Source organism: Meriones unguiculatus, chromosome 3 (assembly GCF_030254825.1).
Source record: "Meriones unguiculatus strain TT.TT164.6M chromosome 3, Bangor_MerUng_6.1, whole genome shotgun sequence".
Lineage (NCBI taxonomy): Eukaryota > Metazoa > Chordata > Mammalia > Rodentia > Muridae > Meriones > Meriones unguiculatus.
In genome coordinates this window covers 129,671,238-129,698,898 of record NC_083351.1, presented here as the reverse complement: position 1 = coordinate 129,698,898, position 27,661 = coordinate 129,671,238, and the positions used below count along the sequence as shown (strand labels likewise).

The window sequence follows — 27,661 nt, the reverse complement described above, 5'->3', positions numbered from 1 at the left end:
CAGGCAAACCTCACTAAATTAGGTTCTACTGTTTGTTTTGCTCAACTATGAACAGCTAACAGCACTGCAATTCCAGTATCTACTTTACTCTCTATTGCTTTGCTAACAGTGCCAAGTAAGGCATCTTTCTCTGTACTTCCATTTTACTTGTATAAAGTGCATATTTCTAACTCCTGCCTGCCTGTTGTTTCTGAAAAGCAAGGAAGAGGGATGGAGAGCGGCACTGTACTGCCTGGCATCATTTGGAGATGAGGGTTGCATGTGAGTTAGGAAGAGTTTACCATTCATTTGGCTTCTAAAGAGAGCCAACATAAACACTGTTTCCTTAAAAACAATCACCAGAATCTGTGTTTACTTACTGAATTGCGGACTGAATCCTTTATAAACAAGTGTACTGTCAAGAATTCAAAGTCTGCTGCTATATCTGAACACAATGACTGCTGCTCTCCAAGGCATGCCCAGAGCTCAAGGCCTTTGTAACACAGGAATACTGTGTTCTGTCTAATTCATGCTGGGCAGAGCTGGAGTTCTTTATACTTCTTTAGCTGTAACATCAGGCAACGAGTGTTTTTATATTTTAAAAATACATGTTTCCCTCACATAACATATCCTGATTAATTTCCCTTCCATATACTTCTTCCATTTCCTTCCCACTCCCATCCAGATCCATCCCCTTTCTGTCTCCCATTAGAAAACACACAGGCTTCTAAGGGATAATAATAAAATAAAATACATGATATACAAAAACCAACACATTGGAAAAACACAATATATAATACAAAACAAACAAGGACAAGAGCCCAGAAAAAGGCACAAGAAACAGAGATGTAGAGAAAGATTCATTCACACACTTGGGAATCCCATAAAAATGCTAAACTGGGAGCCATAATATATACACAAAAGGCCCACAGGATAAAAATAGAAAATAGAAATAATTAAAAAGATACAATTTTAAAAATGAACATATCCCGACAGGACATTATCAGACAAAAAAAAAAAAAAATCAAAGATGCCTTTGAGTTTGTTTTCTGTAGCTGTACTGCTGGGCATGTGCCCGTTTCCTCAATGAGACACCCTTGCAGGAAACTAAACTTCTTTTGCAAGTAAGGCATCTAGTTCTCAATGTTGAAGTTATTTAGTTAGAAAAGAATGCTTCAAGTTGACAGGGTGGTTCAGCTTCTGTTGAAGCAATGATGGGCTGTGCAAGGAGTAGGGCTTTCTTACCCTTGGCAGTGGAAGTACTATCAGGGTACAAAAAAATCAATCCCATAGAGATTTTCTACAATATATCCCAACACTATGACTCTAACTCTGCGTCTGGATGTCAAAGTTCAGCTAAAGGCTTTTAGGAGAGATTCTAAGTATGTTCCACAATGGATGAGAGAAATGTCTACCTTTCTTTATGTTAATTCCTTCCTTTTTATGAATGATCAATGAAGGACATGAGGGAAAATGAAGTAGTGAGAGCACTTAAATGTTGGGGGAGCTCTTCCCTGCATTCCGGAAACACAAAATTGGGCTAGTCATTACAAACTCAGAATATCCTCGGTACTTACCAAGAACTATGAGATACAAGGATTTATAAGATACAGTCCTTCAGGCATAGTCCTTGGTTGGAATAGCAGTCTCTGGAAAGACCCCTGTGCTCAGATTTTTTTGGTTCTGTTGCTCTCCTTATGGAGTTCCTGTCCTCTCCAGATCTTACTGTTTCCCACTTCTTTCCTAAGATTCCCTGCACTCTGCCCAAAGGTTGCCCATAAGTCTCAGCATCTGCATTGATAGTCTGCAGGGCAGAGCTTTTCAGAGGTCCTCTGTGTCAGGCTCCTGACTTGTTCCCTCTTTTCTCCTTCTTCTGATGTCCAGCCTCTTTGCCTTTCTGGATAGGAATTGAGCATTTTAGCAAGAGTCCTCCCTCTTGATTAGTTTCTTTTGGTGTACAGATTTCCTAAGACCCCTGCACGGATGTAGCCCATGGCAGTTCAGTATCCAAGTGGGTTCCGTTGTAATAGGAACAGGGACTGTCTCTGACATGAACTGATTGGCCTGCTCTTTAATTACCTCCCCCTGAGGGGGAAGCAGCATTACCAGGCCACAGAAGAAGACAATGCAGCCACTCCTGATGAGACCTAACAGACTAGGATCAGAAGGAAGGAAAAGAAGTCCTCCCCTATCAGTGGACTTGGGGAGGGGCATGCATGCAGAGGGTGGAGGAAGGGAGGGATTGGGATGGGAGGAGGGAGGGAACCATGGGGGGGAATACAAAGTAAGTAAAGTGTAATTAATAAAGAAAAATAAAAAAATAAATGAATAAAAAAGAAAATTAATACTGTATTTCAATATTAAAAAAAAAGAGAGATACAGTCCTAAATCTTAAAGACTGTATAGTTTGTAGGGGATAGAAAATGCACAAAAGTTTGCATGAGGCTGAACCAATTATGACATATAATAGAGTTGAGTAGAGGTAGCTGCACACTATTCAGCCTAATATATGTTGGACTAAAATGAGAGCCACAAGAGTGTGTAATACATACCATGTAAATTTAGAATGGGGTTAAGTTTGTCTGCTTAAATATAATCTTTGTAATAACTTTATGAAGTAGCTATTGTTAACACCTCTAGAGGAATTTCTGTTAAGTGGACATGGAATCAAACTGCAGCATAAATACTTGTCTTTATATTTATAGATTACTGCAGCTCTCAAGCCTTTTTGGATAATCCCCTTTCTTCACAATAGATGGCATTTAATACAGAGCTCTACCACTAGCCAACTCACAGAGAATAAGAGACTCTCAAGTGCTCAGCTTTAAGTGAGACATCTATATCACATCCCTACCTCCCAAGAATCAAAGACCGCGGCAGAAGAGGGGCTGGAAAGATTGTCAGAGCCCGAGGGAGTGGATGACAGCCGGGAACAGTTTTTATTGGATAGACATGCCATGGCTGTTGTACACGAGAAATCATAGCATTTATGGCTGCATGCACAAGACCTAGACAAGATCAGGGCAGTCACAATGCCAGCATGGGTTGGGGAGGGACTCAGGAAGTCCTGCCCTATCTGAGGAGCATCTGGCAACTGATGCTGCTGCGAAAGGGAGAGTTAGTTTTCTCTGGATGCCTCCCTGATAGGCTGCCCATGGTCAGTGGCTGAACTACAGCCATGCATAAACTGGCAGTAGTAAGAGGATTCAGGGAGTTTAAGAGAGAATATATGAAGGGGCAGGAAAGCCTGGTGGTTGGGAAAGTACAAGGCAAGTTAGAGGGGTGGAAGTAGAGAATGGATTACATTAAACACATTATATTCATGTACGAAATTCTCACACAATCCATTAAAAATAAAATGTCATTATAATACATATAAAGAGGTACAAGGCACAAAGAAGTAATGAATAGACATTGTCATGTAAGATGTAAGCCATAGAGCAGGGCCGTGAAGTCATGCTGTCTGCCTCAGAGAGTGAATTCTTTTCCCCCTTCTTCTTACAATTTATTCATTTTGTATCCTGATTGTAGCCCCCTCCCTCATCTCCTCCAAGTTTCACCCTCCCTCCTTCTTTCTCCCTTATCCCTCTTCCCTAATCTACTGATAGGGGAAGTCCCCTACTGTCTGATACTATCCTATCAGCTCTCAACAGGACTGCCTTAATCCTCTTCCTCTGTGGCCTGGCAAGGCTGCATTGCCACGGAGAAGTGATCAAAGAACAGGTAACCAAGTTCATGACAGAGGCAGCCTTCCACCACTACCCCCTTCCCCTTACTCTGGGCCCCACATGGAGACTGTAAACCACTGCATTATGCAATTTCTCTTTGAGAGTCACTGAGATTCCAACATAAAGCACATATCTTCTTGGGAAGATCATAAAAAGTTTTTTTTTATAGAGTAATATTTAAAAACATGCCTAAAAACAAAGAAATTCCATGATGGACTGTTTCATATGAGGAAGAGATGAATTCTGGTAAAAGTGATTTAGCGATGAAAAGGGGCTGCAGTGGTTCATTGTGATCCTTTCCGTGTGGGTATATTAATGTGTCTCTAGAGAAGACTGAGATGTGTGACAGCAGATAAGGAAGAAAGAACTTTCCTGAAAGTGGGTAACACTTTCCATAGGCTGGGGGCCCCAGTGGAGCAAATCTGGAAGGCAAAAGAAAACAGTGATGCCTGTTGTTGTTATAGTCTGCTATGGGCATCACTTCCATCTTCCTCAGCCATTTGATGTGGATTTATGTCAGTGATAGACTCCTGAGGTAGCCCTTGATCTCAGACTAGGATTGTGTATTGGTTCCAACTACTTGAACTGAATAACCAAGGGGAATTTTTTGATTGTATAACATGCAGATGGCCTTTGTTGGACTATTCAGTATCTAGATCAATAAATTCTCATATATATTTATTAACCATATATATGCATAATATACATATGTATAAACCATATAAATATGTATATACACATACATACACTGGGGCACACTGAACTGGATAGAAAAGATGGTAAGATTGCTGCTGCAGAATCTCTTGAGCATTTAGTGTGATTCTAGTCATTGTCAACTAAAAAAGATCTGGGGTCACCTTAGAGATAATTTTCCAGCTACACCTGGAAGAAATTAGTTAGCCTCTGCAGATGCTTGTGAGGTGTCAGAGAATGAGAATTTAGTTAAAAGATGGCCTTATTAAATGAGAGGGAATACTTCCTCTGAAGGACATATAGTCATGTAAAACCTTCTCTCTGTATGTCTTATATGTTTGGTTTAAAGTTCATTAAATCTCTGAGTTTTTATTTTAATTTCCTCTCACAGGGTATTCTTTTCAGTTTGAGTGTTTATAAATGGATATAGGGTTATTAATTGTGTGTTCTTGGTGTATTTTATGTTGAACACTAGCTTTACAGGTAAAACTACATTAGGAAAAAAAACGAGGCCCTTGCTAGAATCAGGCTAGTGTTTTCACATGCTGTAAACATCATGTACATAGCAGCATCCTGTTCAAATCACACTTAAGTGTTTATGGTATTGTAAGGTAATTTGAGCATTTGGGTCTATTCATCCCAAATGAGCTGTTCCTGTGGGTTCTGATACAAGCATTGTCTAGCACAAGGCTTGCTTTGTCAAATCATGTCTAGGTTAAAAGGGAGATAATGTTTGAAAAGAAAACCTAGAAAAGATGAGATATTTTCTTGTGTGAGGATATCAGAATGTTCGATTCACAAGATCTGAACAATAATTATTCAGTTTTCCTATTCAGCACAAAATGATAGGTACTCATAAGTCACAATTAAACCTTGAATTTCGACAAGACACAATGTTAGTTAAGTTCCTCAGACCTTGTGAGTTGATAAAGGAAATGGGTTGGGGAAATCACACTTGTCAGTTGAAGGGAGAACAAAGTAGTGCTGTAGTTCTGTACCACCATTACATTTTTTGTTTGTATTTTTTCGAGACAGGGTTTCTCTGTGTAGCCCTGGCTGTCTTGGACTTGCTTTCTAGACCAGGCTAGCCTCAAACTCAAAATTGATCTGCCTGCCTCTGCCTTCCTGAGTACTGGGATTACAGGCATGTGCCACCACCCCCCCCCCCGGCTCAGTGAACATTGTTAACAACTCTTCCCTGACTTCTTACATTAAACGATAGGTGATACCATCTACCGAATAAAAAGCTGCTCAATAACCCAAACATAACCTAAACTGCCTTGCACTTCTACAACCTCTCTTTTAGGGAACAAATGAACATGTTTGATCCTTCTAAAACAGGAGAGTTGTAAAGGGTTTGCTCTCTGGCACAAATGACAAATTGCTGACATTTTCTGAAAGTGTTATCAATTTATAGTTTGTGTCACTTCCAAGGGAATGATATTTAAACTTCATGTTACAAATTTACTGTGCGGTGCACTCATAAAATGCAAATTATGGTTTTATGATACTGTCATTACAAATAATAAGAGCAACAGCTTAAAATGAACTAGGTACACCTTTTTCCCTTTCTGTTTTTGCTTTTTCTGTGTGTGTACATGAAATGGAGTCTGGCATATACTTTTTCAAATAAAAAAAAATCTTTCTCTACAATGTAATTAAATAAGCTCCTACTAAGAGATTTTAGGGGATGTAAAGGAGGTAAAAACAGCACAAAAGATCATTGTTGACTTAAAAGCTCATTAAAATTAATTCATGTAGTTCATTCAGCCCATTGTATTGTGTACACGTCACTTATGTGCACACTAAGACATTAGGATTGGGATTGAGAACTTTGGGTGCCAGCACCCCCACTTAGCAGTGACTGTACTACTGATAAAAGTGGCCACACAGACACACAAATACACACATAATGAAAAGTCCTGGAGGTAAATGTTATTGTGGAACAGTGGACAGTGTTCCATAGAAAACTAACCCTAGAGGATTTGTGGAGCCTTTTCTATGAGTTCAGTCTTGTGGTCAAAGGGAAGATAATCAAAAGACATCAGAGGGATGTGTGACATGATGTAAAAGAGAATGATAGCTTATATGAAGGCAGAGTTTTGAGGTAAAAGGAAATGGAGTGGAGATATAAATTCTGTTTTCTATAATGTGGGCATTATATAAACATTTGCAAATAACGACAATAATAATGTTAAAAAGGCTTTGTAAAATGAAGCAATTTTCTAAATTCAACAAATTACTGTTGATCTATAATAAATTCTTTCTTTTTATAAGCTTGACCACACTTAACCTGCAAGCATAAAAAAAACAAAGAGCTCTACAGAAAAAAAAAATTAAAAGTAAATCCAGAAAAACACTTTTCTCTTATAAAATTTTAATTCTGTCACTTTTTCTGTTACTAGTATCCTAAATAGAGAAAGGAGGTAGCCTGAATTATACTAACACATGGAAATCATCAGCATGAGTTAGTAAAATGACAGAAGTTCTTACTTTTCTCCAGGCTTGGATTAAATTTTTGCAGGATCGGTGGAGTTTTGCCAATAATAGCTGGTGTAACTGGAAAAGAAAGAGAAGAAAATCATTAGTCATCCCTGTAGAAAAACGATCTGCTGTGGCCCTGTTACAGCAACATTTTTGGATAATAGGCTCCCATGCAAAAAATAAAAAAATAAAAAATAAACTACACACACACACACACACACACACACACACACACACACACACTAAAATTAAAACTGTATCTGTGCACTAAAAGGAGCCTGTAAAGACAGAGCGAATGGAAGTCTTTTGGTTGTCATTACCTCTGGTCTTATGCCCAGACACAGTCGAGAACAATGAAAACAATTTCACCCTCTATCATTTGAGTCCAAACTCAAGTTTCCCTTGTACATATGAAGGGGAGCACAAGTTTCTTTTTTTAAAAAAAATACCAAAACCATGTAGAATAAAAAAAAAAGTTTATTTTTGTACAACATTCCTAGGCATAGGGAAAGTAAGGGGGAAGTGTAAAGTTCAACTTCTTTTGATGGAAAACATAGGCAGTAAGTTGGTCATTATAATGCAGATAGGAGCAGGCTGCATGGGAAGTAGGCAAAGATGGAAAGCAAGCAGTTAGGTTGTCTTTCCAGTTGGGTTCCTTCGCAAATACCCCAGCTACAACAAAACTAAACTGCTATCTGGTTTTGGTGAAAAAAAGTGTAATAGGACTGGATAGATAATCTTTTGTTACCATCAGGGTACAAGTACTGAGATTTGAATGAAAGCAAGGGAAGCCGTTTGTTATACTGCTAATTCAACATTTCATCTTCTTACTGCATTTTAACATATAAATTCTTAAAGTATTTGTAATACTCAGAGCGAGTATAATACTCAGAGTCTTTTCATAGACTAATGAGTTGACTAGTGGCTGGGACTTCCTTCCTTAGGATGGAAGCTGGCACAGAAAAAAATCAATGCATCCTTACAAAACTGGGGTGTTTTATTTTTTTTTTTTCAGTGTTATCCAAAGCCTCTGGGGAGGAGAGAGGATCTAATGGTTAAGTTTATTATCAATGGCCAGTGGTTGAATAAATGTAGCCAAAGAATGCATCATTCACAAAAATTAAAGGTATAAATTCAGGAAGTTTTTAGTTAGCTGATAACCTGGAGATGCTTAGAGGGCATGAGGGCTTACCTCCATGTCATACCTCATGTTCTTCACATGCTATGATTTGGATGTGTAATGTCCTCCAAGGGGCCATGTGTTAAAGCTTTGTTCCTCAGCCTCACACTACTTAGAGGTGGGAGGAATTCAAGAGCTGAAGGTGAGTTGGAAGGTCTTCCCATTATTGGGGGAACAATGGTTTTTAGAATGGCTCCTGGGCCCTTAGCCCTTTCCCAGACCTGACATAAAGCGGTTTCTCCACATGCTGCTCCTCTACTGTCCTCCATTTCATAGGCTCAAAACTAGTGGGACAAACTACTACTCATGGTTTGAAAACTCCAAACCTGTGACTCAAAATAAACCTTTTCTCTTTGTAAGTTGATTGTTTCAGATATTTGTTACAGTAGCATAAGCTTACTAACACAACACCTCATCATCTGTATCCTTTGTGTAGTGAACTAAAATAATTAATTAATGCATTTCTGAGTTCTGTGTGCTAGTTCATCAAATTTAATATGAGTCATGGAAACTATATTGTTTTAGCTGAAAAAAAACCTTTCAAAATTATCGCTTATCTATAATTTCTAGATAAGACATTTTTCGGAAGTATAGTATTTTGCATACGTTTGTTATCTGAAGTTAGACACAGTTTTGTGGAACTAAGCTGTCAGTCTATGGGATGTGAAAGTACCTGCAGGTAGGCAGTGTGAGAATTGAATTGTACCAAGGATGGTCCCTCTCACCTCGGTATTAGCCAAAGGTATTCTCACATAGCATTTTGGTGATCAAAGAGCTTCCAGGCATTTTGTTTGCAAGACTGTAGTCAGATACATTGTGTTTGTTTTTCCTGTATTCTCTGAGACAACTGATAATATTGTCTTAGTGCCTAATAGAAGGCCACATACTGAGCTCTCTCTCTCTCTCTCTCTCTCTCTCTCTCTCAACACAGGGAAGAGAGAGAAAACAAAGATGAAGTGGGCAGTGAGCCAACTCTCACCCCTCCCTCCAAAATTCAGAGCTTGTGACATTAAGCCACCTGCTCCTTGAGGTACCTTTTCCTGTCCTCTTCTCTTTTTTTCAGCTGGTAAGAAGCAGCCATCCTGCCTGTTACAAGTAATCTAACATCTAGCAGATAGAGTTAAAGTTCTCTCTCCATCAAGCATGAAATTCTAATAGAGGTAGATCTTTCGGGGGGTTGGTATTCTGAGGTTATCTGGGCATTATCATTGAAAATACTAAAATGAAGATTTGGATTTTTCTGGTGAATCAATCAATTTTAAACTGTTATTATAATATTTTAAATTCTTTATCTATTGGTTTTCAAAGATTCCTTTCACTCTTGAAATTTTACTTTTTTTCATTTATTGAAGGTTATTTACTATCACACATGATTGTGACAAGTAATTAAAATAAAAGCAGGCAATATATTTTCCCAGAGTAAACAATGTGCTAAGCATCCATTTCAATATAAGCAGCAAGCAAAAATTGTCTTTTTGACAATATTATTAAGTCTAGATGCTGCCTACATAATTAAAACATTTATGATTTGTATTAATATTCTCAATAATCTTTTAGGCTAGTCTCATCAGCATCACCAATTCCTTGTCTTAAATCAGCTCATTTTGTTATTTGCTGCCTTCATAATTGAAACATCTATGATTTGCATTAATACTCTCATTAATATTTTGGGCTAGCTTCACCACTATCACCAATTCCTTGTCATAAAACAGTACATTTTACTTTATTACCTGTCACTTAAAACTGAGCGCAAAAATATCATTACAAAAAAATTTAGACTTTATTTTATTTTATGTGTATGAATGTTTTACCTACATGTATATATGTGTATCATATGTGTGCCTGATGCCCACAGAGGTCAGAAGAGGGTACCGAATTCTCTAGATCTGGAGTTGTGGACAGCTGTGGTTCATCATGTGGGTGCTGGAACCTAACCCTGGTGCTCTACAAGAATAACAAGTGTTCTTAGGTGCTGAACCACCTCTCTAAGCTCCCAAATATTATTTTAAGTTAGATTTAAATGGATTTATATGTCTGAAATAAATATAATAAATAGCAAATAGGAAACAAGGTGAGAACACATTAGTTAGTGCCAGGTAGTCATGTGTAAGAACCATTTTTCATAACCTTTTGATTTTTGTTATTTTTGGAAGAGCTAGCACAAGCAACTCCACCTTGTTTGTTCAAGACAGGGTCTCATCATGAAGCCTAGGCTGAGACCTCACCTCGGCCAGGACTTTTTAGATCGTCATATCTTTGGTCTTCCATTTAAAACCTCACTTCAGAACCCTCAAAGATGGACTTGGGGGTCATTTGAATCTTTTTCTCCCTCTTCTGAATGTGTATCCATGGACTAACTATCTTTTAACTACATTCGGCCAGGCAAACAAACAAGTAAATGTACATGTTCTCCAACTGTAAGTTGCCCATTTATTGTAATTATTCACTATTTGAGTTTAGATAAGGAGGGAATATTAAGTTAACTAGAGAGAGAGGGTCATCCACAGAATTCTTCAGCATTTGATTCAATTTTCAATTTGAAATTGAGAAAAGGACATTAGTGTTCAGTTCTTAGATCAGTAGTAATATTGACAAGATTTCCCAGAATGATGACTGGAATGGAATGTGCAGGTCAGTTCTGAGTAGAGTCTGAGCCAAACCACTGGTCTGGAAAATCTTGGGGAGCCTTGGACTACCCGACTCCACACAGAGACATCTGGTGTTTCCTCCTCTGTGGCACATTTAGTGACGTTCTCATGAAGCAAAAACCTTGCTCAGCCATCATGCTCTATAACATGTAGTGAATCAAGACATAAAAAGAACAAATGACATTCTAGTGGAAAGACCACAGATTCCTGCCAATGCCAAGTGGATACTGGTTACAAATGCAATGCACAACACACTGCCTTGGCAAATGGAAGTGTCACGCTCACTCATCAATTTAAATTAGTGTCAAAGCCATGTGCCCAGTGTCTTCACATTCTGACTAGTAAGAGAAAAGCAAATAGAGGACGAGCATAACCAGAGACCACAATTCTGACAGCAATAACAATCAATGAGGTGACCACACAGTGGTTTCAGTTATGATCTTCAGGGATTCCATTTATTATGTAACCCAAAGGGATCAATAAGTATTTTATCGAGAACGTCAGATGCTTAGATTTTTAAAATAAAGCAAGCCTAAAGTCATTCCTGCCCCCACCCCAGAATCTCTAAAAGAAGTGGCCAAGAACTGGGGGAGCAAAATGATACCTTTCATTACTGTAGATGAGCTTCTTAGGGAAAGTTACTCCCTGAAACACTTGCCAAGTTTAGGACAACAAGCGATGGTGAAGAAAGAACAATGTAATTGGGTCCAAACATTACTGCACAAATGTGCTGTGGCAAGACACAATCTACACAGACAGAACTGTGATCCACTGGCAGTGGACTGAATACAAGGCTTAGGATATGTTGGCTTGTGGATGAACTCATGCACACCTTGGGAATCATCTTGCTGAAAGAATTTTGATTCTCTCAACGCTGGGGATCTACTGATTTGTTGCGCTTTGAGGTGGAGTGTCTCCTACTGTAGGAGATCTAATTGCAGTGTGACCTTCTCTTACTGTACTTTCTCTACTTTTACTTTTTTTAATGGAGCATATATCTGAACCTCAGTTATGTCTGTAAAACAGGGACCTGCATGTCTACATGTAAAGGTTAAACTGGCTCCTACATACAAATAATTTTCTTCAAGTAATTAATAAACGTTAGATTGCCTTCCTGTTATTACTGTTGTCATTCTTATTAGTAGGCATTGCCTTAATTGTGAGGCAAGATTTTTCCCATGGATAACTCGGCATTGCCTTTCTATTGGATCTTATGAGGTTCTGGCACTTCATTAAGGGCAGTATGTAGCCATAAGCCCAAGCACTCTACTTAGGTACTCCTATAGGCTATATGTAGTTAGTAGATTTTTCTTCCCAAAGAACTCTGGGGAAGTGGTATCAGTGGCATCTAGGATAGAAATTCATCTATGTGAGTGGTTCAATCTGAGCCTAAACACACTCAGTCCTAGTTCTCCAATTCTTTTATTAAGGGAGCAAGAGTGGGAGGATTAATGTTCTGGCAAACGTTGTAATTTGCCACTTGTGTAAGAATGGCAGTTGTAACCAGTCCTTAAGGAATAATGCAGACACAAGTCAGGAACACAGTACTTCATAGGACAACATTTTTCCACAATGACAGAAGATAACTGCATGCAAAGCACCACACAGAGCACCTAGTACAAAGTAAGCATTGGGTAAAGAGAACTATTGGGTTGCTGTTAACATATGTCTGAGACAATGAGAATGATGATGCTGTAACTGTCATGAGATACTCATTTCAAGATGTCCTTTGAGAGTGTTTCCTCTCTTGGGCAGCTAAATTGCCCTCTATCCAGCAGCTGTGGGTACCATGCTTCCATCTCTTGCTGCTGTGGCTTATTTGCTTGTGCTCAAGGGTACACAATGAGTTCCTCGGGGTAAGTATTATTGCTTTAATCTTTATGAGCCATTAGGAGCACAGGAGATGGTCTCTAGTAGAGTAATACAATTGCAAAACTACAATTGCTTTAAATGTTTGTATGGGGCCACAAGAGACTAAAACATTCTGGCATTAGAGTCTCCACTCAGAAACTTTCAAATTTGTGGAGGACTTTTCCATTTCTATTTATTCTTGATAATAGTCTATAAAATTATTCTTCTTAGATCTCAACCTCTGAAAACCTTCAGACCCATGTCTGCCTATTTTTTTCTTTTTAGTTAAATTACAATCTCCATTGCCAATGAGTACTTTTTTCCTTCTAATTTATGCTTGCAAAAGGCTCAATATCAAACTCATTGTTTGGACACACTGCTGCTGTACTTCAGACTATCCGGCTCTGCCTCAAGGGGTTGGCGTAATGGGAATATTAAAAAGTGCAATGCAATATTTAAATCCCAAATTTATAATATGCTTAAAATGTACTTAGGCACGAACTGAGCATTTTTTTAAAAGTGGTTTTTCCAGTTTAACTCACAGCAACCCTCTGGAGAGGTATTATTGTAAGTTACACATGGTGAGTGAGGGATTTGATCTCTGGGTTATTTAACTCAGGAAAGTTAAATGGCTTGTCTTAGGCTGTGTAGCAATTATAGATTACAGCTCAGTTTTGAATGAGAGCTACCCACCAACTGTATTTACTCCACTGTTTTTCAAACTTGCCAAGTCATCAAGATGTGTATGGCATTTATTACATCTATAGTCCTACGCCCTGGCTTATAGAATCCCTGAGGTACTGGTCAGTGTGGATATCACAAATCCCTATGAATATATTTATCATCCTCCCTACCCTCTTCATTTCAGGAAATGTTGTGACAAGATGCATGTCGGAAATGCTTCAACTATATACCATCTGGCCTACTTTTAGGGTCACCACATGATACATCCTATCATGTGCTCATTAGGAGAAATTTGATGAATTAGTAGAGTGCCTTATATGAATGCTTCAGACATTCTAGAAAGCACACAGATAGCACATAGATAGGCCAAGTTGATGAAGGTTTGGGCAGAAATGCCCTTCAGCAGCTGGTTTATAAGGAACCAAGTAATGTGTGTACCTCCCTCTCAGCCAGGCCTCCCACTATCACTGTCAGCAGTTTGGCAACAGGAAGAGTCTATGACTACAGTTGCCCTCTTGGTCCCTTGGCACTCTAAATCCCATTATGGCTTAAGCTAGAATTTCTTTCCTTTTGTGGCTCATTAAATAAATTGAATTCTCACCCATAGTTTCTCTGAATTCAAGCACATTCTCTTGCACGTATTTATTATAGTTGTTGGCAGCCCTGAAGAAGCCCATGAAATCTGAATAGAAGTCTCTGAGCCCTTTAAAAGGATGGTACTACATCTCCACCTCTCTATGAAGGTGCATGTCCCTTTTGCACTTAAACAGTAAGCCACAGGGCCCATTATGTGAAACAGAGATTTAAACAAACTAAGAGGCAGACTTGAAGAAATATTGTAGCCTCCAGCACGTTCTCATACCAATAAAACTCTTGATAGACAGCCAGATACTATGTAAGACATTTGGAAGAGAAACCAGAGTTGTGAAAAGAGGCATATGCTTGCACACATCTTCAGCAGTCTTTTTTTTTTTTATCCTACGAGTAGCTTGGATGGCAGGTATCCAATTCTAGACCACCATTCTCCCAGGATTTATCTCTGGCAGAGGGGGACTAATGAGGAAGTTTCCTGTTTAACTTCAAGTTTTACGTATCCCCTTTCCTGTTCTCAGACCTCTGCTTGGGAAATTTACAAATATTCTCCTGATAGAGCTTCTGCACAAACCAAGGACATCTGCTTGCAATTAAAGACAGAGACCGAGACCGGAGTCTGATTTTTCAACTACAGCCCGTTGCAGAATAAGGTATAGTGAGTTTTGAAAAACACATTAGTGGTGTTTTTCCCCCCCCACAAGGTAAATGAAGAGAAACTGCCTTCTAATCGGGAAAATTGCAAGAAGACTTTGCAGAGGGAAGCTATGGGCCAGCTGAGACCCAGAATTCATTTTTCTTGTGAAAAGGCCCCTTGCAATTTCCTTGGCTTTCCCTTCCCATGGCTAACAAGAGCAGGGAAGCATCCCACTCAGCTCTACCACCTCCAAAGCTGCTTTTCATTATGAAGAACAGCAGGGGTGTCAACCCCAGGCCACAGGCAACAAGTAATGGGGTATGCCTTATAGTAGCAGGAACCCAGATCAATCACAGCAATGCTAAAAGCAACAAATGGAATCACAAGTTGGCACTCAGTCAAGATCAACCCAGGGAAGGATGGCCAGTGAAATATGACAAAGATCAGAAAAACAAATCAAAAGAATATTACAAAGTTGGACTGACATGTGTGGAGGACAGACATGTTCCTTCTTTTGAATGTTGTTTGAATGTACTTTGAATACATGTTAGTTTGTTCATTGGACATAGTGGAGAGAGGCTGATTAAAGTAAGCAGAAACCTCAAATGGTGAATCATGGATAGCGGCTCTCCCCAACTCTGTGTTCAGTGACATCATGCCTTTAACTTGAAGTCATCCAGAGTGGGAATATTTACACCATGAAAATTGGAAATGGATGCATCAAAGGGTAAACTTCTGTTGAATGCTGTGGAAATTTCATCTTCCTTTCAGTATCATTTAGAATATCTTCTATTCTAAGAAAATGTTTTTTTTTTATTTGTTCAGTTGACATATATTCTCTTCATTCTTTGTATTTCCACAACATAAATATCTTGACTGTGGTATTTGCTATTTTTTTATATCTTAGGTATCAGACTTGTCCAATTAAAAAAAAAAAAAAAAAAAAGCTCCCAGATTGGAGGTAAGGACGATATCTCAACCCCATCCCCCTTTGGACTGTAATCACACCTGCACAATTCCTTAAACAATGTGCTTAGTACATAGTTATAAATTTATTGAATGACTCAGTTCCAGGGCCAGCTGTGAGACATTATGATGATGTTTATATTCTGAATTTATGATCTATCTTATGGTCTCTAAAGTCTCAAGCTACACAAAAAAAGAAATTATATAAAAATTTATCATTAGACCTTGTGACAAATTTGGCCATGAATAGTCAAATCAGGGGCAAAGTCAGCATATTTCAACTAGCTTTCTTGATATTTCATCCTATATTAATATCCTAGGCATTCAAAGTAAGGGAAGAAAGAGCGAAACTAGATTGTTTAACTTTCTTTACTCTTTTTTTTTTCCTTTGGTTGGCAATGAATGTATTTTCTATAGAGCAGTGGTTTTAAGACATGGAGGTGACAGATTCTTGTTTGTTTGCAGTGGCAATGCTCAGATCCCAGGAAATGATTGACAAATTAGTGGATATTCTTGTTCAGACCCGGTGACATGCAGAAGCCTGGCATGTCAAGAGTGTCTTAAGAAAGAATATATTTGGCAGAGGTTTTAAGGTGTGTTTTTTTTCCCTCTGGGCACAACCATCTTTCATAAACAGGTTGGTCTGGGTTGCTGCCACTCTGCCTCTGGTTTCTAGGCTCTGCTTGTCAATTTCTACAAGAAGTTCTTGAACAAGCTCCTATTCCTTTGGGAAATAGATATGCCTGAGCTAGAGACTTTTGAGTTAGAATTTCTGTGTGGGAGCACAGTGTGGGAGCCAGCCCCTGCCCCAGCTGCTGGGAACACCATGGCAGGGAGCAGATAGAATTCAGTTGCCTTGGACCCTTGCTTCAGTGCCTGCCTGCTGGGAGGTTAAGGAGAGAAGTAAACAGGCACACAACATGTTTCCAGGTTGGAGTTCAGAATAGTAACACATAGGGAAAAAAATAAAACCCACCATAGATCATAGTCTAGTAATGGGCCACATGTATTTGTGAAACAACATTCCAGGCCAAAGAACAAATATATAGGTCTTGTAAAGAATTTGGGGAATAGCAGAGGGTTGTGCGGCAGGGGTAGAGGGGGTGAGGGGAAGACAGTACTTAGGGTACCACATGCCAGGTCTGCTTGCACCCAGAAGAAGGCCTTGTGGATAGTTCAGTAGTCTAGAGTCTATGAAATGGACTCTGATGAGATGGAGCTCAGACAGACCCCCACTGTGGTGCGACCATCCTACTTTAGTTTTTTTACTGCAGCAGATGTGAAATGGGAGCTGCTGTGAATGAGCCCCAGGGTCATGGGGTTTATGGTTTTAATTAAGCCCTTTTAGGCTAGAGCACTTTGTTTGGGACATAGACACAGAGCAGTGGAATATGTTTGTCCAATGTATATTTACCAAATACCTATTAGGTACAAAGGGAGTGAGTAGATTAACCCAGACCCCAAGATGTACTTTTCTCTATCCCTCTAGAAGCATTCTTAGGCTTCTAGATATCCAGATCAAGGAATTTAGTTACCATGTAGCACATTCTTGATTTTATGTCTTTGCCTACCTTTTATCATTTTTTTTCTTGCTTTTTTCTAGAATGGGAAGATCAGAGGTAATTCTCATTTATGGAGGAGTGTTAATAATTGAGAAAATGAAATGAAAATGTTCAGCAGAAATCCAGGGACATAGTAATTTTGGTTACCTTGAATGAATAATAATAGCAATTAAGACCTGTAGCACTCATGTGCCAGTGTGAGGGTTGTCCTGTGTTGTATCTTGCCTTGTTTCCCTGAATGTGTTTATATTCTTACATCTCTAAATTTTATTTCTTTTTTATATTAATTCTTATTTTTTTAAATATTAACCACAGGTTATTTTCTTTGTATCCCAACCATAGCCCCCTTCCTCATTCCCTCCCAATCCCACCCTCCCTCCCTTATTGCCTCCCTGTCCCTTTCCAAGTCCACTGATAGGGGAGGACCTCCTCCCCTTCCATCTGACCCTAGCTTATCAGGTCTCTTCAAGACTGGCTGCAATGTCCTCCTCTGTGCTCTAGCAAGGCTGTTCCTCCCTCAGGGGTAGGGGGAGGTAAAGGAGCCAGTCATTGAGTTCATGTCAGAAATAGTTTCTGTTCCCCTTACTAGGGAAACCCACTTGGATACTGAGCTATACCATGGGCTACATCCGAGCAGGGGTTCTAGGTTATATCTTGGTTGGAGAAGCAGTCTTATAGAGGACCCCTGTGCCCTGATATATTTTGTCCTTGTGGAGCTCCTGTCCTCTCCCAGTCATACTAACTCCCCCTTTTATCACATGATTCCCTGCACTCTACCGAAGGTTTGGTTATGAGTCTTAGCATCTGCTTTGATATGATACGCTGCTAGGTAGTCTTTCAGAGGCCTCTAAATTTTATTTCAACCTGTTGAAAGAACCATGTTTTATCCTTTCTCACACTACATACAGTAGACCCTCAATCAATATTTATAATACAATGACTACCAGACCTTTTGTTCTAATATCCTCTTTTTAAATTAACATCTGCCGGATACCATCTGTTTATTATTACTTGTAAAGAAAGCACCTTAGTGGAAAGACAGAGCCCCACATTTTAAAATATTTTATTTTTTTCTGTTTTATGTGCATGGGTGCTTTGCCTGCATGTTTGTCTTACCTGCTTGGATATCTGTGTACCATGTGTATGTCTGGTACTTGAGGTGGACAGAAGAGGGAGTTGGATCCCCAGGGATTGGAATTATAGATGGTTGTGAGCAGCCATGTGCATTCTGGGAATCAAACTTGGATCCTCTAGAAGAGCAGGCTGTTCTTTAAAATCTGAGACATCTCTCCAGCCCTGTGAACATTTTCTATATGTGTCACATTTGTAGCCAAATGACAGAAAACTTTAATAAAGCTTCATTCAAACATTTAAAAGTTTTTACATTCATTTTCTGAATGCTAATTTTGGAAAAGAATTGTCAAAAATCTGCTTTGTGGCTAATACGAAAGGGAAACCCATATGAATTTGTAGTAGAAAATGGAAACACTGTCCAAAGTGAGTTGTAAGCAACGTCATGGTCCTTTGTGAGCATATACCTAGGGAGTCTGCCTGATACTACCACATTTTTAAAACTTTTTTTTGTGTGTGAGTTTTTCCTTTTTGTACCTTCTGGTATCCCTTATGGTATTGTACCATAAAAACAAATCTAACTTTGTATTAATAGTTAAAATTAAAATCAAGTAGTTAATCATAACACTATCATTTGAATGTGAAATTATACCGTGAATATGTTTTTAAATGCCATTTTCTTCCTAGAAGGAATATATAGAATATAAAAGTAGTTATATGTCTTTGCAGCTATAAGGCAGGCAAAGTGCTAAAAATCTAGAACCTGAATTTTGTTTTCCTTGATTGAATTACATTCAAGTTTTTGGTGATATGATATGAACAAAACACAAAGCCTTATTAATAATCCATATGTGGCTGGCTTCTCTGGACACCAATACCTTCTACAGTATGTCTTTGTGTGTCAGTCCAAGGGGCACCCTGCCCATAGGCTTTTGGCAGGACAAGGACACTATATAGCTTTAAATGTTCCCTGGTTCAATGTGGGAAAAGAAGTGGCTAGCCAAGCTCAGAACAGAGTTTCATTGTGTTGAGGCCAGGAGGTGAAGGGGGATGTGGAGGGTGAGGACAACCCCCGAGGAACTTGTATCCTGCTGGATTTTCTGGTGAATGCAAGTTTAAAAGGCATACAAAGACACCTTTGGTTAGAGCAAGTAAAGGATGATTTAAGATGTTTGTGAATAATTTAAATTTAGGACCTGCAGTAAATAGTATATGCTTTCCCTGTTTGCAGCTAATATAATTGAAGAACAAGCAAAATAGCATGTATGAACATTCAAACCCAAACTATATCATATTTTTCCTTACTTTCCCTAACTTCCAACCCCTTACTCAGCAATACATTATGTCAATTCATCTTAACACATTCTCTTCTATTTACATCTGACATTAAGCTGTAACTCAGGCTCCCAGCTTCTCCAGTCTGCATCCAGTACTCCTGAATTGAAATAAGTGAAATGCCTAATGTCCTTATGAAAAAGTGAACACAGAGGAAAAAGAGATCCGTAGATGCCGGTACACCTGGAACACTGACATAATTTTTAAACAGGAACCACAGTAGGTTTTTTCTCTTTCCACAAGGACCAAATATATCTGGGCACAGGGGTCTTTTCTGGGACTGTTTCTCCAACCAAGGACTATGCATGGATATAACCTAGAACCCATGCCTGGATGTAGCCCATGGCAGCTCAGTATCCAAGTGGGTTTCCTAGTTAGGGGAGCAGGGACTGTCTCTGACATGAACTCAAAGGCTGATTCTTTGACACCCCTCCCCCACAAGGGAGGAGCAGCCCTGCTAAGCCACAAAAGAGGACATTGCAGCCAGTCCTGAAGAGACCTGATAAGCTAGGATCAGAAGGAAGGGGAGGAGGACCTCCCTCACTAGTGGACTCAGAGAGGGGCTGGGGGGAGATGAGAGAGGGAGGTTGGGTTTGGGAGGAAATGAGGGAGGGGGCTACAGCTGGGATACAAAGTGAATAAACTGTAACTAATATAAAAAATAAAATTTTAATTAAAAAAGAATAAAAAAGAAAGAAAGAAAAGCATTTCGAAAGGTTACAAATCTCACCTAGAAAGTATATATTTTTGTTCTGAAAAGAGTTTCACACATAGTAACTTTTTGCCACTCCTAGATTTTAAAGTTTTTATCTGAAGGGCTGCCTCTACCTCCTAGATTTCCGTTGGCTTTTGAATGCTCTTCAATTGTGTTTCTGACCGTTTCCGTCTCTGCAACAGGTTCTTGTCAAATATAATGGTGCCATTTCAGGTTTTGCATTTTTCAACAGTTCTGAGGGGGCTCACCCAGGAGATCACTGCCTAAAAACAGATGCTTTGTTCAGTTCTGACAACATGCAATCTTCTGGTTTTCCTTCTACCTATGTACACCGCTACGGTTTTTGGTCTCCTTCGCTGGATCCCTGTTTTTGTTTTTCTGTTTTTGTTTGTTTGCTTGTTTGTTTGTTTTCCCTGTCTCTTAAATATTGACCTGCCATGGAACTCTTTTCTCTGCCACTTCAGCTATTTTTTTTTTCCTGAAAAAAAAAAAGACTCTCCTCATGGGTAATAGCTTTAAATAGCACCCATATATATTAGTGGCACCAAAATTTTATGTTTAGTTTAAGTATCTCCACTAAACTTTAGACTCTATTCAGTTTCTTTATGTGATGTCCAATCAGTATCTTCATCCTAAGACAAAGCCTGAGTACCCTGGCAGAACCTGTCCCTTCTTAGTCCTGCATCATTTCTGTAGAGTGTTTCGTCATCCACCTTGGCATCTAACCCGAAACCTGTGTCGTCTTTTTCCTTTTCACTTTCTCTGACTCCTGACATCTCATTTACTCCTGAAACAAGTTATGTCACTTCTATTTCAACATGTTACTTCTCTGCACAACCTGTGTGCTCAGATTCTACAACTACTCTTTCAAGTGGTTAATTTCCTGTTTCTCATCCATGCATTTTTTTCTCCACTATATTAATCACCTAAACATTAAAACTAATTTAAAGTATAAGCCAGATTATGGTACTATATTGTCTAAAATTAATATCAGAAATTTCAAACTCCTCTTAGAGCCACATAGTTATAGCTTATCTAGCCTGCCCCTTTCCTACTCTGCCTTCTTTTAAATAAGGTCACTTTATTCTAGGTCATTCTCAAGTAAAAATATCACATATCTAGATTAATGAAGCTGCTCAAATACCTGCCCAGTCCCAAGCTCTATACATGTCAGTGAACTTCTATGTACTTAGAATGGCCATTCTACAGCAGTGGAGTTTCACTTAGGGTTTTACATGTTCATTATCAATTATACTTTTATTTACCTATCCACCACAAAAATATGATGAAATTAAAAATAGAAAAATGAATTATTAAAAAATACTTTTATATCATGATTCATGTGTCACTTTGCCTGCACCCCTACAGTTTGCATCATTTAATTTTATCCCTTTTCTTTCTTTCTTTCTTTCTTTCTTTCTTTCTTTCTTTCTTTCTTTCTTTCTTTCTTTCTTTCTCTTTCTTTCTTCCTTCCTTCCTCCCTCCCTCCCTCCCTCTTTCTTTCTTTCTTTCTTTCTTTCTTTCTTTCTTTCTTTCTTTCTTTCTTTCTTTCTTCCTCCCTCCCTCCCTCCCTCTTTCTTTCTTTCTTTCTTTCTTTCTTTCTTTCTTTCTTTCTTTCTTTCTTTCTTTCTTTCTTTCTTTCTTCCTCCCTTCCTTTTTTTGAGACAGGGTCTCTCTGTGTAGCTTTGGCTGTCCTGGATGCCCTCTGTAGACTAGGCTGGCCTCAAACTCTGCCTGCCTCGGCCTCACTGACCTTTCCTTCCAATTAATGAATCCTAACTTTGTTTAGCCATCTGTGCCTCAGCTAAGTAGTTCCTTGTCCAAGGACGTTGAGCCAACTTACTACTCCAGTACATACAGCTGGCCTGATGATATTCCCACCATCCTCTGAAACAACTTATTCTAGAAGAGGTAGCACACAGCCCGGTGGTGTACACCTGTAGTCCCAGCACTCAAGGAGGGAGAGGCAGGTGGATCCCTGTGAGTTCAAGGTCAGCCGGGTCTACAAATTGAGTCCAGGACAGCCAAGGCTATTACACAGAGAAACCTTGTCTTGAAGAACAAAACAAAACAAAAACTTTACAAAATAATGTAGTCTCTTTGCTTCACATATTTCATCCTAGCCTTGACAATGAATCAAGAGTCCAAAGGCAAAACAGCTTTTGAGAAATGAATTTGGGGTACCTGGACATAGTCATTTCTAAAGGCTGTCCCTTCTCTGGTTTTCCAGTGCTTGAATGAGTTGGTTTACTTAAGTCAGCTTGAATTATGCTTCTGTTATTTGCCCTGTTCTTGGCTGATACATTGCAAAATGGGCTCCAGTCTATTGCTCTGACTTCTTGTGCCAATATCTTCTCAGTGTTAGGGCCAACCCTTAAATGTGCCAAGCTTATTCCAGGTTTAGTTCTTGCTACTTCTAGCTCATGAGTGGTCTTTGTATTATTAGCTAAGTTTTGAGCTCAGCACCTTCCCAGGGAAACTTGCTCCTATTAAACAACCTAAGAGACTCTCCCAGTCACTTCTAGTGTAGCATAATGTTTATTCTTCACAGTTCTAATTCGTTTTCCTGGTAAGATGTTCAACCACTTACTTCTGTCTACATGCATGCTCCTATTTTCTCTTTATCAGAATATAAGGTCTGAAAACCAAAATATTCCTTTTTCTTGATATATGACAGATATCCATAAACATTTATTAGACAGACACATGCATGGATGAAGCCTTGGAGCTTATATTAGTGGGGTTCTCCTCATCTACCTTATCCATATTATCTGTAACACATTTAAGGGTCAAAGGTTATGCATTCTAAAGATACAACTGTAAATACTTTTCTAGAAAAGCTATGATAACTCTTTAAATTAGAATTAAAGAGATGCTTGCTAATTTGGTCAGATAAATGCAAAGGCAGAATCTTTGAATACAAAAAAAACTGAATTCAAAAGGGGGTAGAGGGAAAGGAAGTGAACAGGGAAATCATGATGTAATTGTAGGGAACTACCTCCCTGAAACCCACCAGTATGCACAACGCATAATGTTGCAGGGTATTTGATCCCATTGTGAACCCCAAAACTGTGAACCATAAAACCCTGTTTATTGTTTGATTTGGTTCAGCCCTATCACACACCTCTAATCCAAGAACTTTCTGTTTATTGTAAACAGGTGATTATGGTGTGGTTCACCCACACCTAGCACAGTCCTTTAATCCAATAATTCTCTGTATACCAATCTAATAAAGTTAACCCTAGGTCAAGAGGCTGAGCAAGAAACCAGCTGACAGGGATTAAAGAGTAGGAGGGACTTTGAGTTGAGGGGTATTTAAGACAGAATGTAGAAAAAGCAGGCTTTTAGCTCCAGCTCTGACTTTAGCTTAGGCTTCAGTTCCCTGGCTATTGGGGCTTTCAATTAGCAAGGCTTCGGCCTTGGGATTTTTGGCCTTTTTCTCCTGGGCTGTCAGTTGTACTAGTGAGCCTTTTGGTTTTTTTCTATTCTGACCTGAGCAGAGAAGGAAGGTGCTTTCTCTGCCTTTCTGAGCTAGCAAATTTTTACCCCAGTATCTGACTCCTGAGTCCTTATTGGTAAAATAAAATGGTTGGGATTTACATCATTGTTTATAACAACATGCATATTTACAAATAAAATCTGTATTAAGAAAGAGAAGTTAGTGTCTTTTGTCTTTTTTCTAGCTATGGTTAATCATCATTATCTTCTGACTCTTTGACTTAAAATCCTTGATGTGCTCATTCCTATTTTTCTTCCTATGTGTTAGCACATAAACTTGGCTCATTCTTGTAAGTGTTTTACAATACAAGGTGTTTCTGCGCAGTCTTATCTGTCCTGGACTCACTTTGCAGACCAGGCTGGCTTCAAACTCACAGAGATCTTTATGCCTCTGCCTCCCGGAGTGCTGGGATTTTGGGCGCCTGGCTCTGGATTGCTTTTCATGGCTTGCTTTCTCCTCTCTGATGTCTCTAGCTTGGGTCAAGTTGACATAAATCCAGTCAGTGCAGCCCCCTCTCCAAAGAATTATCTCTAGTTCTTTCCAGGACATCTGTCTTGATAAAGGCTCCACTTTGACAGTTTCTCACATTGTGCCCCTCTCCTTTTACTGAGCACTGAAGCTTTCTTTCAGTGTTTTGTTTTGGTGTTTTTTTTTTTTTGTTTGTTTGTTTGTTTTCCTGAAAATCATTAGTGAGAAAGAACATGGAATAAAAATCTTTGTGTGGAGTTTACCATTAAGATGACTTACACAAGGAACATGTGACACGAGTGTGCACTGTAAACAAGTAGTACAACAGTTTTGGAAGACACGAAAGATTCCAAAAAGTTCTACAAGTCTATAATGTATTTAGAACTATTTATAGTTCCAAAGAATCTAGCTAGCATGTCTAGGACATTAATTTATATTATTTTCCTCCATGGGAGTTTTATAATAGACACGCATAGTTCAGAAATATAGTTTAAAGTCACATAATTCTTTAAAACCCTTTCTGCTTATTTTTTCAAATCTCAACCAGTGTGTTCAGTCTCGATAGGTAACTTCTTTAAAGTTACTTTAAACATCACTTCTGGATCTTAAACTTAATTAATTTTAATCTATATTTGGAAGACTCCAATTCTAGGTAAGTAGATGATATATATACAATACTTAAAAACATCTTCCTTAAGCCCATTTCATAATATCAAAAGGCAATTTTACTCATTCCAGTAAAACATTTATAGTGAGCATTTTGTTTTCTAAATGTCTAATGTTTGCAAACTCAGGGCTAAAGAAAAAGGTGATGATATGATTCCCAAGCTTGCTTAGTAGTTGCAGTAGTCAAGGAGCAAAACTCAGAGCAGAGGCCACGAGAAGATCTTGAGTTTAGGGTTTGGTGATTCATAAGACTTTTGGGAAGTGGGATAGGCACGCTTAGTCTGAAAGCTTCTGCAATTAGTGACACGGGAACAAAGTTTCTGTAATTTATAACACAAAAAGACAAGATAGTAAAACTTATTGACATGAGGGAGAAATATCCTCATTTTCTCTTTAGAATTTGATGCTGTGGACTTTAAATCTTCTAAGGGTATTAAAAATGTCTGTATTTAAAGTTACCTGGAAACAGACCAGCTGTTTCTGCTTGTCTTTGGGCCAGAGAGAATGCCATATGATTGAAATCCCCAGAAGTTGATTCAGGTCTGACTCCTCTGAGCCTTCTCAAGTCTCCTCAGTTGTCTCTCCAGTTCATTCACTAAACACCTATTTCCTGCTCTTTGGTCAAGATGAGTTCTTTGGAGATCTTACTATCTTCACTGTTTTTTTCCTTTCTTTCATTTAGGATCCCAACTTTTCTTAACTACAAAGATGAAGGGCTCCTTCCTACTATTTATAAATAAACTCATGGATGAAAAGTCCTCTTGTAGATGTGCAAAGCGTCTGGGGCCAGAAAAATAAAAGACTTGGCAGGAACAAAACAAAAATTAATAAATCAAGAAACTGTCCTGCCTCATGTTAACTGGCAAGTCTTCACCTTTCACTCATACTAAATGACTGAAAAGTGTTGAAAGACAGCATTTTTAGCCACTGTTTCCTTGAAAACATAATGTGGGCTAGAACAGGAATGTCATTTACACAGACACACAGACATACACACAGACATGCATACATGCAGACTCCCACACATTCTTCAAGTCTTGCAAGCTTGCTACGTGAGATGGTGTGGTGTTGAGCTTGCAGCATCAGCGCTACCTGGACACTAGTGAGAGATGGAGACTCAGGTGGTGCTCAACACTTCAGAGTCAGAACCTGTATTTTATGAAGCTCCTCAGGTGGTTTGTATGTACTGGAAAGTCTGAGAAGCAACATTCTAGACGACTTTTCTTGTCCTTTTCCTTTTCCACTCTTCAGGTTGAGGCTCCATACTTGGGTTTCTTATAAACCTTGTATTTTACAAACAAACAAAGAAAACCTCCTAACCAATAATACAAGGGACCTTACTGTTAGGATTTATGAACATCCTGCCTACAATGGGTTTGCATAGGCAAAAGGTTCACGGTTTCCTTCTGTTGGCAAAAAAGCATAGTTGCCCTCTGCTTCTAAATTTATGCTGTTAATTTTACTAAGTCCTGCGTGGAGGAACTTTCTGAGCTGGGATCACTAAACTGTAATTTGAGAAATGAGAGGCCAGCATTTGGTCCTGATCCCAAAGTTCCCAAATGCGGTTGTATGCGGCTTACTCCAGACAGTGAGGCATCTTCCGAACCTGCTCACAAGTAGTTTGCAAAAGTTAATGGACATGTGAAAATTCAATTTGGCTAATAAAATTTGCACCTTGTAATATCAATTTATTTTCTATCCAGATAGTTCTCTTTCGTAATGCCTCTAACTGTAGTAGGCCAAGAAGAGGGAATATTTGTCAGTTAGAAATATTCCAGTACTTTCTCCCACCTCCTCACCCAATAGGATTAATCAGAGGAAGAAAATAGACTATGTTAACATTTTGCATCATTTCCATATTTTATAGCATTTGTTAGTTCAGCCCCAGTTTTGTCTACTCTTAAGAATCAAATTTTAAGGCTCATTTGTGTCTCCAAGATAATGTTAGTCAAATTCCTCCACTAATTCACAAGTGCTTCTTTTTCTTGCTTATGAAACAGTGTGCTCCAAATAATGTGGCTTTTCATAATGGTGCCAGTTATTGTGTTCTCCCAAGGAAAATACTCAAAGTGCTCATTTGCTTTTTCTTGCTTAAAGTACTTTATTACCATAATATACTGGCATCACTAAGAGAAATTTAGCAAGCATCATCAAGGTTAGCTGACCTCAGTTACCTCATAAAGATAATATAAAGATAAACTTTTTCTTGAAAAACTTTTTTGAGATTTTAATATAATTTATCATTTCTACTCTCCAACCCCTCCCATGTAAACCCCTTGTTCTCATTCAAATTCATGGTTTTAATTGTTGTTACACAGGCACATACACACACATACCTATTTGAGATACACACCCACACACACACACACACACACACACATATATATAAATGCAACCTGCTAAATACATATAGTTTTACTAGTATGTATATGTTTTCACGGCTGAGAACACAGGGTGGTTTCCAGTACTAAAAGTTGTTACCCATTGAAAAGAAAAGATGTTTATTGCATGACTTATATTCAGTCAATCATCAAGCATAGATTAAGCAATGTAAGATGCATAGTTTCTTACATTGAGAACTAAAAATACAAAACAAATCTCCATTCTCAAGCGTAGTACAGCTTAATGAAGACATAGAAATGCATACGTTGTGGCACACCAGCTGAGTCAGAACGAGCAAAGTCGACTACAACATCTTCCTACAACATTGCCCAACAGTCCTCACTAGATTAAGGAACGGATGGCTGAATGATGGATCAGCATGGAAAACCTATACTTGCAGTGTCTCTAGAGGATGAATGAGGAGGTGTTAGAGAAGGGAAATGCCAACCGGACACAGGCAGAGATAATATCATGCATTCATTTCGACTTTGAAACAGCTCTATCTGAAATAACTGCAAAAGA

The 27,661-nt window shown here is 38.8% G+C and overlaps 1 protein-coding gene across 2 annotated transcripts in view; it reads right to left on the bottom strand.

Annotated features, from left to right (window-relative positions):
* Ghr (growth hormone receptor) overlaps positions 1-27,661 on the bottom strand; it is a 253,524-nt gene that overhangs the window by 71,031 nt on the left and 154,832 nt on the right. For both annotated transcript variants that reach the window (XM_060380532.1, XM_060380533.1), the window contains exon 3: positions 6,894-6,959. In XM_060380532.1, coding sequence (XP_060236515.1) covers positions 6,894-6,959 — 66 coding nt within the window. The remainder of the gene's footprint in view (positions 1-6,893; positions 6,960-27,661) is intronic.